The sequence below is a fragment of the Boleophthalmus pectinirostris genome, unplaced genomic scaffold (genome assembly GCF_026225935.1).
Source record: "Boleophthalmus pectinirostris isolate CB_2022bp ecotype Guang Dong unplaced genomic scaffold, ASM2622593v1 HiC_scaffold_22, whole genome shotgun sequence".
Classification (NCBI taxonomy): domain Eukaryota; kingdom Metazoa; phylum Chordata; class Actinopteri; order Gobiiformes; family Gobiidae; genus Boleophthalmus; species Boleophthalmus pectinirostris.
Genome location: NW_026571190.1, coordinates 30,510,758 through 30,520,938, shown reverse-complemented (window position 1 = coordinate 30,520,938; position 10,181 = coordinate 30,510,758). Strand labels below are relative to the sequence as shown.

General features: G+C 37.3%; 1 protein-coding gene across 3 annotated transcripts; it reads right to left on the bottom strand.

The window, feature by feature from the left end:
• Nucleotides 1-1,180: 1,180 nt before the first annotated feature.
• ankrd49 (ankyrin repeat domain 49) lies at nt 1,181-9,428 on the bottom strand. Of its 3 annotated transcripts, none has more exons than XM_055158666.1 (3): nt 9,291-9,428; nt 8,487-8,711; nt 1,181-3,478 (listed from the first exon to the last, which is right to left on the bottom strand). In XM_055158666.1, exons 2-3 carry the CDS (start codon nt 8,700-8,702, stop codon nt 3,014-3,016), a joined length of 681 nt encoding a protein of 226 aa, XP_055014641.1. In that variant the 5' UTR covers nt 8,703-8,711; nt 9,291-9,428; the 3' UTR covers nt 1,181-3,013. The 3 variants fall into 3 exon arrangements, with proteins under 3 accessions (XP_055014641.1, XP_055014642.1, XP_020786101.1); XM_055158667.1 differs by having other exon boundaries at nt 8,487-8,708; nt 9,291-9,407; XM_020930442.2 differs by lacking the exon at nt 9,291-9,428 and having other exon boundaries at nt 8,487-8,729.
• Nucleotides 9,429-10,181: the final 753 nt, after the last annotated feature.

Below are 10,181 nucleotides of genomic sequence, written 5' to 3'. Positions count from 1 at the left end.
TAAATAAAGCAACAGCAAAGTCCAGATCAATTGATTTTTATTAGAGGGTGTAGATGGATGGGGACTGTAGCTCGATGACGCACGAACTGGCACGAATATGGGTAGGGATTATGAGATAGTGGTTCTTTTGAAAAGGACAAGAACAAATTCGTAGGTCTGGTAAATGGCAGTGGTGAAAATGAGTATAAAGTCACAATTAAAACAAATATAACATTCACATAGCATACATTCACTTGTGAATAGGAAAAACAAATGAAGTTATATAAAGATGATTTGCATACATTGTGTTTAAAAGGTGCACTATGTAACTTTTTGGTTGGTGGTCTGTCACTTTCTTGTTTCTGTGGAGATGACATTGCTCTGCCCGGATTGTTCTAGCCTGATTAGAATTCATTCGCTCGACTGTAGACGGGTATTCTTTTTTTATTTAACCAATCGCTGCTATTTGGTTGTGACTATGTAATGTGCCGCTAATGGGGCTAACTGGTATATTAAGCTTTTCCCAGATCCTATATGAAAAAGGGCAATAATGTCTTTCCCCTTGATAAATTTCACAAAACATTGTCTTTATTCCAGCTTTAAATCCTTGATCTCAGGATTGGATGAATAGCTCAGAATGTATGGCTCTTCGCTGATTGGCTGGTGCCCAGACTTGCACTTCCGGGGTTTTTGCGAACCACCTAGTCTTCTAATTCCTGATCTAGTCACTGCAGAGAAATTAAATTGAGTGGAGGCATTAGGTGGCGCCAGCCTGGCTAGGAATGTTCCACAGCTCTATTTTACATTCATTAAATTACTGGAAATACAGGCATTCTGACAGTGAGCAGGGTCGCCTCTCCACAGATGTGACCTTTCCCTCAGTTTGGTTTGGTCTCCATGAAGATAGAAAGGTTTAATGCCATACTGTGAAACATTCCAGACAAAGCAATAACATCTCCATGGAGAAAAGCATTTGACGGACGGACCCTCCACCAGAAAAGTTACACAATGTAGCTTTAAATGTTACCAGTAGTAATGTGTGAACGTTGCATCCAGATCAAATAATTTTTTAAAGAACACTAATTAACCCTGAATCTACAGAAGAATCAGGAGAAAAGCAGAATAGGCAACACAAGTCAGAGCTTTGTACATAAAAAAAAAACTTCAACAGTTTCTTTTTTAAACCATTTTATTTAGATCCTGCACCATTTCAAAGGATAAACACACTCCCACCCTCAGTTTGAACCCTTAGCCTTCGTCATTTTCCTTTGTGAATAGTTTGTAATTCATTGAGAATTTGATGTCCTCAAATTAACTCTTTTGTGGTTTATTTATTTGACAGAAGCCAGTCTTTTGGCTCTTTGACATGAATGGATACAAAAGATTTGTCTCTCACAAAGCAGCCAGACTGTTTGGGTTTAGAATGCAAAAATAAATCAAATGTACCACAGAAAGTATTACTTGAATCAAAAAGAAAGTCAGCTTTAACAACACTTCGCCCCAACTAAGTTCACTGGAAGAGGGAAGGCACAGTTGACCTTTTTATTCTTGAACAAAACCTATAACATTTTCAAACATCAATATTTACAGTATTTCACACGACTGCATCTAAAATTGGTAAAGCTAATATCAAACTTTATAATGAGAAATATTTGAAACATCTAGCTGTACCCGTTCAGTTTTCAGAACAGACATGTGATATAACTGCTCCTGTGCATATGGAGTAGTCAGTGATAAAACTCAAGTAAGAAAACTGTTACATCGAACAAATGCTTCGACCTTTAACACTATCAAAGGTCCAATATTATATAAAATTTACTTTTAAGAGCTTCAGGTCATGTTACCTCATCAAAAATATTGAGTCTGTCTACATCTCCAAAGCTCTGAATGCTCTGTTCCACCTTGTGCTGTCACGAAGCGCTGGTTTTCAAGTTAACAGCTCCTTTTACCTTTTGTTCAGTAGAGATTGGCAATTATAAGGACAAAATAATCCGGGTGATTCTAGTGAAGATGTATGGAGTTTAAAAACACAGTGGAGTACCTGCCTAGATTACGACATGACATCACAAGGTAGAATAGAGTGTTTTCTGTTCAAGCGAAGAATTCAGCATAAATATACAGGGTTTTTATGTTTAACGTGTGAATGAAACATAAACTATTCATATGTCTGTGATGAGGAAACATATTAACATAGGCCAGAAAATAGTGTAATCTGTCCCTATAAGTAGTGATCTTCATTAGACATTGTCAGCACTCCAGCACTGACTGACTAAGAAGGAAGAATTTCTATCAAACCTTAAATGCCCTCAGGTATCTCTGGATTGAAAACATGTCCAGAAAAGAACTTCTTTGCATAGTTCTTCTAGCTGCAGGTTGAAGATGTCATAACAATATGTCAAGGCAAACAAGTTGCTCACAACAAATAATTACAAATGTTAACTTATGGATTGATTTCAACATGTTAACATGAATTCAAAGTAAAAGAAAATGGAGTGTAAGTGGAGTCTGAATGCTTTGAAAGAGTTTAAATGGGTACATATTGTATTTTAGAAGGACTACTTGATGAAAAGCTCACAAAAACAGTGAGTGACAAATTTATTTTCAATCAGATAAAATTAATCACAAAAGCATTTCATTTCATTCATTTCAACACTGAAATAACATTAACAAGATAACACTGACACATTTACAGACAGTGAACAGGCTTTCAAATTCACAGGTGAGATTTCAGTTTGTAGCTGTGGTATAAGCACATTAAACAATGAGGATCTGTGTGTTATACAGTTTTAACACCACAACGCGAAGCAAAGTGCATTAAAACTGCACAACGCACAGCTCCTGGTTGTATAATACGCTTCTATCACAGCTATTAACTGAAATGTCTCATTTGTGAATGTTAAAACCTAATCCCTTTCTGTAAATGTCCAAAATATCAGTTTTGTCAATGTTTTAAATAATGTTACTAGATTCTATCCACAGTTAGTAGCTGGACTACTTGTGTGTTAGCCATTGGGATTCTCACTGACCATGGTATTTATGTATGTGATGGTAAAACACTGACACACTCTTCGACCATTTCAAACAGGTAGTAATGAGGTCCACTGCGCTGTGCCACTTGACTGGCCGTCTCCCCACTGCTGCTGCGGAGTGATGCGTTCAAGTGCCGCTGGGATAAAAGGAGCTCTAGTGTGAGGGCAGAGTCTGGGTTTGAAGCGGCCAAATGGAGAGGGGTCAGTCCTCCGTTTGTCTGTGCATTCAGTTTTGCCCCGTGGCGCAGCAGGAGACTGGCCATGGTCACTCTGTTCCATCGACAGGCGCTGTGCAGAGGCGTCCAGCCGTCAGCAGTGCGAGCGTTCACTCTGGCGTAGGAGTGAAGAAGGGCTGAGGCCACGTCAACATGGCCACCATATGCCGCGCGATGGAGTGGCGAGTATCCATCCTCATCACTACAGTGGACGAGTGCAGCGTCAGTGGCCAAGAGGCTGTTGACAGTGGAGAGCTAGAAATAAGCAAATCAAGTGAAGAATCATGTAAAGCAATATAATATAATATAATAACTCATACCCATATCGCCCCTTTCCTCCCCAGGACATCTCTGAAGTCCATAAACCTTCAGCAGGATTGCTCCTGGTTATTATTACTCATCACTATGTGGCATGCATCTGTGTGAATTGCTTAAAATTGCAGGGGTTAGAAACTTCAAGGGTATAAGACAGAAGTGGAAAGAGCATCATTTCAATATAAAAATGATCATGATCTGTTATAATGTTATTTCCCCATCGCAAACATACCTGGAGTTGTGTTTTGTTTCATTCACTCAAGTTTAACACACATGTTCTTCTCTCAAATCCACAAGTATTTTGAGCTTTTGAGATGTAGACAGACTAACACTCAATACGCAAACGTGTGTGAATGAAACAAATTCTAACATGGCTTAAACCTCACAAGAATAAATTTTGCATAATATACTGTAGGATACTTAAGTTTTCAGAGCAAAATTTTGGCAAAACTAAAATACAAAGAGATTATAGTCCAGTTAAATTACACCAAAATTGAGGTTGCCGTTGCAGGTGAAAAAGCATCACACATCAAAATTACTGCACCACTCACACAGACAAATCGATTTCAGAATACAGCACTTCGGCCACTAGAAGGTCTCAAGAAATTACTTGATTTGAATCAAATCTTATTTTTTTTAATAGGAAGAATGGGCCAAAAACTACTTTAAAAGGTGCATTGTGTAAGTTTTCTGGCGGACAGTCCATCACAGGTTTGTCTCCATGGAGACAAACCTTTATCTGGAATGTTTCGCAGTATGGTATTAAACCTTTCTATGTTCATGGAGACAAACCAGACTAAGTTACACATCATGTCTGTAGAAAGGCAACCCCGCTGTAAGAGAGGCAACCACTTGTAACTGAATTGATGTACAGTAATGTAAAGGTCATTGTGGAACATTCCAGGCACAGCAATGACATATTCACAGAAACAAGCAGGTGACAGATAGCCAGGCTGGCAACACCTAGTGCCTCTGCTCAATTTAATTTCTCTCCAGCAACTAGATCAGGAATTGGAATACACTAGACGGTTTGCAAGAACCCCGGAAGTTGTAGAGTGTGCACCGACCAATCAGCGAAGAGCTGTGAAGCCATGACTGGGTCCCTTTTGTGGTACAGCACAACAGTAAACAAAGTGATCGAGATGGATGTAGACGAAGCCATACATTCTGTGTTGGCAACGATTCCCGAGATAAAGGATTTAAAGCCGGAACAAAGACAATGTTTGGTGAATTTTATCAAGAAGAAAGACGTTATTGACCTTCTTCCTACGGGATTTGGTGCATTACATATGTCACAACCAAACAGCAGCGACTGTTAAATAAAAAAGTACCTACCTAAAGTTGAGTGAATGAATCCTAATGCTGCGAAGTCAGGCGATTTCTATGAAGTGAAACCAGCTTATGAATCAGACTAGGTGACGGACCCCCAACTGAAAAGTTACACAATGCCCCTTTAACACTTTTTCTCTGCTTCTTCACACTATGAAGAGTATCTGACTTTTTTCCAAGTTGATACTAAATATCTGGGGAAATGTTGCTTCTTTAAAAATGTGTGTTCATGTCTTGTCACGCCTGTCACGATAAATAATATATTGACTTATTGTTCAATACGTGACAGATGGAACAATACTTTTTCAAGGTATATATTTATTTATCCTTAGTACTTTTTCTTTTTACTAGTGGGGAACTTTTGGTTATTTTTCTGTCCTAAGATAAGATCTGAGCTATAGAGAATTGAATAAGTGACTTCTATGACCCATTACTGATACAAACTAAAGTGTTTTTCATTTATTTGGTGCAGTTTATTTATTTATTTTTAAAATTTTGACAGGACTTAACTTAAAGGAGTGGAATAGTTGTTGCAGTAAATATATGAGAGGTCTGACAGTTGAAATTATTCAACTGTGTAATTAACAGTAATTTCACCAAATGCCTTTAGCGACTTTAATAATAATACCACAAAATGGACTCAATACTAGCACTGTAAAAGGGTAAAAAATTATAGCAGCAACATTTTAGTGTTTTAAAACAAATAGCAAATTGCAAAATTGCTCTGCCTTTTAATGGTGCGCAGAAAATTTTCAATTAATAGCAAACCAAAATTGCATTTAACCTGCAGTCAAACCACTGATTACAAAAGCATTTACCAACAGCTTTTGAGCACTTAAAAAGAGAAAAAAATCTGTATCACAGCACAGAACAAAGCCCAGTGAATGGATTGTAAAATGACATGAACTTGTGTTTTTTTGTTTTGTATAAGAAATATATTTGTTTTGTTGTTGTTCTTTGGGGTGGAATGAGACACAATTTACAAAAGATGAGACACGAGGTTGGGTCCACAAGAACAAAACAAGATTTTTTTTTCAGAATTCAGCTCACAATTTTGGCCCCACCATTTTTTCTATCATTCTAACAGTGCCTTTTTACAGTTTCTCAAAATCACCAACATTTTCCCCCCTTTTTGTCCAATCCAAATGTAAACAGACGGAATATAAAAATCTGACAAGATATTTTTTCTCCTGTGCGCATAATCTTGTTTGCCTGGGATACAGAATACACATTTCTTCAATACCTATGAAGATGTGAGTCTAGTCACTGATGAATTTCAGGTTTTCAAATGGGCATGATTGACAGGTGGATGGTCCTTCCGCATTAGAAAAATAAAGGAAAAAACTCACATGGGGCTTTAATACATCAGAATTAGCAAAATGCAGAATTAATGAGCAAACCACTAAACTCTGTTAATCTGAGGTGAGATAACTTTGACTTTATTTGCAAATCATAGGAGACCAATGAGCTCCTTCATTTCACGTGTCACTGAAAAAAAACAAAAACAAAAAAAGATCACGTTTGGCTTGAGACGCAGCAGAGGGGAGAAGAGAGCAGACTGATATTGATCTGTGTAAAAAATGCGGATTCATATCAGCCTGGATGTGTCATTTTGATTTGTAAGATCTTGTAGGACGGGATCTTATCCCACGAGGCCCGTCTGACCTTACAGCTCCTTGGAACAACAGGCTGAAATAAGCCACAATCCGCTTAGTTGATATTGGGACAGACATGTACCTCAGTATCCCAGTTAGGACAAGGCATTAAATTTAAAATAGTTTAAAATTCACTCGGCCTTACAAATGTTTTAAAAGGAGATGTAACATACCGTACATCATACAGCAGTTCAACATTAAATATTCAAGATTATTATCCACAACAGGTGCACCCATTAGACGTAATTGCCAGAATTCAGAGATGTAGTTATGTGGCCCCGAGGTGCTCTTTTCACTAGGCTCTAATTTTCCCCTAAATGACTGAATGAAACGATAAGTGAAGATCCGTACTTTTGAGACAACTGTGAAAGGCTCTATAAACACCATCTTCTTTCAAGCAAACGTCTATAGGCTTCACTATAGCAACAGATAGTTACATAGATGCTGCCATGGTAATTAGACAAAGGACCCCATTATATTATTATTTACTCATTTATCCAAAGATATGTGTGGCTACATAAGGACTGAACAATGAGGAGTAATGGCGAGACAAGACACAATTTCAATTTCCACATTTTGTTATGCATAAATAAATTTTTTGGATCAACAAAGTCAAATTTTGTTATGCCAATTTAGTCCAGGGTGTTTTTCGACTATGGGGGGGAATTTTCAATTATGAAAACCACCGTTGCCTCCTGTATTAATGGGAAACACTGCTGTAGTTAGGCCTGTCACGATAACACATTTTAAAGTGTGATATACTGTTGCAGTAAATATATACAATAAATGATAATATTGAAACTAGTTTAAGCCACTGACACAATAAGTAGAATTATCCCTAATAAACAATTACACATGCTTGTTTCTATGGATATATTGTCATTGTTCTGCCTGGAATTTTCCACAGTATGACATTAAACAGCTCTACCTTACATTTATTCAATTACAGGTGGTTTTATAGCTCAAAAATAACAAAAAACAACATTATGGAAATAAGTGGGGTCACCTCTTCACAAATCTGACCTGTAACTTGGTCTGGGTTGGTATCCATGAAGAGAGAAAGGTTTAATATCATACTGTGAAGCATTCCAGATAAAGCAATACAGTTTTCACGAAGAAAAGCATATGACGGACCCTCCGCCAGAAAAGTTACACAGCACACCTTAAGTAGTTAGTTTGTGCCTAGAATGAGTCATGGAAATAATTTATTCAACTCTCAAAAGATCAGATCTCAAAATAGTACAAACAAAATAACAAAAAGATCTCCACTAGTACACAGAAAAAGTTCCACGATAAATATTGACCCCCTAAAATAGTTGTTCTGTCTACATACTGAACAATAAATCAATTGTGTATTGTATAACTTTTCTGGTGGCATCAAATACTGCTTTGTCTGGAATGTTTTAGAGTATAGCATTAAACCTTTCTATCTTCATGGAGACCAAACCAGACCAAGTTACAATAAGTAGAACCTTTTAATGTCATACTGTTTCTGTCATACATTCAAGTTACATAGATAGGGTGACCAGATTTTCAAGATCAAAAACTTGGGACATCCCCGGTTTGGGGTGGTTGGTAATAATAAAACTGTGAAACGAGTGCGTAATTAAGGAACATTCTGCACTCGGACCATTCATGACTAACATATGTGTCAGTAGAGTCACATTTACTTTGTGTTTTGGTCATTTTTAAGCAAATTTTCTGTATTTTACTGAAACAAATGAGTTTATGCCTCTCTTTAAAATTGGGAGGGATCAAATTGGTCAAAAATAGGGACACCTGGGACATTTCTTGTATATAACTGTGACAAATCAATGGTTCTGGATAAATCTGCAGGGACAGGGGACACAGGGCTTAAAACTGGGACTGTCCCAGGAAAATAGGGACATCTGTTCACCTTATACATAGTACACCTTTAATATTTATCATAACAGGACTAGCTTTAGTACAATATGATCACTTACTCGATTGTTTTCTGCAGCCCATAATATAAGTTCCTGGGGTTTGTCTTTGAGCAATGACTCCTTTTGCAGGTACCACTCCTCGGGGCGCTCTCCTCTCTCATCATCCGTCTCCTCCTCCTCTTCACTGCCTGTCCACAGGCTGCTCGTACCCCGGGGGATCAGGTGCCCATGTGTGTCTAGGAGCTCCAGTTGGTTAAAATCCTCTGGAAACTGCATGCTTTCCTACTGTACACAAGGCAAACAAGCTGATTTTAGTGTCTGTTTTTGCATTTGGATAGGGTGACCAGATTTTCAGAATTCAAAACTGGGACACACCCGAGTTCGGATGGTTAATATTAATAAAATTGTGAAAAGTAAGAGCAACATTGTACAGTTTTAACTTACTTGGTGTGTCATAATCATAAACTGAGGGATTTCTGACAATGCATTTTTTTCTTATGGTCATTTTCAAGCAAAATTTTCTGTATTTTAGCTAAACAAATGACAATATATTAGCCTCTTTACTGTTGGTGGGGATCAAAGTGGTCAAAATAGGAACAACTGGGACATTTATTGCATAAAACTGCAACAAATAAATGGTTTTGGATAAATCTGCTGGGACAGGGGACACAGGGCTCAAAACTGGGACTGTCCAGGGTAAATAGGGACGTTTGGTCACCCTACATTTAGATGAACAACAGCGTAAGAAGAGATACAGCTATAATGAATGAACTACGTGCGTAAATCTAATTTGCAGAAGACAAACAGTAAAATCTCGTGTTTATCGCATTTGTTTTACGTTTACGTTTACAAATAAAAGCCTACCTTAGTTCAACGGGTAATGCCTCGCGTGCGAACTAAAGATAATGTTAAATAATCGCACTTATAGCATGTCTAAGGGCTAAATTTGCGCACTTTCCTTTACGAGCATGTAGGAAAGGTGCATTGTGGGATATGTTGTTGTTTTTCTTCTTCTTCGTTCGGTTGACGGCCGGTGGTAACCAACGAGCGGGAGCATTATCGCCACCTACTGTACTGGAGTGTGGGTCAGCGTATCTACTGTTTTAAATCTAAGTGGAGTTAAACGCTAAAAAACAAAACAAAAAAAAAAAACAAAACAAAACAACAACAACAACAACAAAAAATCTGTTTCTCTTAAAAAATTTAATAAAAATAAGATCTTAAATTACCCTGTAATTCCTTTCATACACTGTTCAACTTAATGCAACCCCTGTCTCTTTTGGGAATGTACATAAAACTATGCTTACATGAAAACTGTATTCCTTTATATAGCTAAGTTTTTATATTAGGTATTATAGGTATTATATTAAAAATCTTAAATTCTCATTTTCAAAATTCTGTCTCTTGTCTTTACATCTGGCAGCTACAGTTTAAAATAGCATGTTTTATAGTCTATAACTCGACCATATTCTCATAAACACAGGATTTTACCTACAAATGTTTAATGTTTAATGTTTAATCCAGCATATCATAATTTTACCACACTATACTATTATACTACTATGCTAATCTCACTGTCACTATGTGTTCTTTTCTGCTCATTTCAGGCTTTAGACTGTTCCCATCTTGTTTTACACTTGTCTGCCTCTGCACATGCAGTTGTTAATTCTGCTACTTAACACAGTATGCCATTCTAAAAACAGCATTACCCACTACACCACATTTCTTCTTCTTTTTTTTTGTGAACATAAAGAC

Bases quoted from the DNA above. Each gene is read 5' to 3' on its own strand.
- ankrd49 (XM_055158666.1), bottom strand. From the start codon at position 8,702: ATGCAGTTTCCAGAGGATTTTAACCAACTGGAGCTCCTAGACACACAT. The intron at 3,479-8,486 runs GTAAGTGATCAT...GCTTATTTCTAG, and splicing joins GGGCTGCAGAAAACAATCGA to CTCTCCACTGTCAACAGCCT.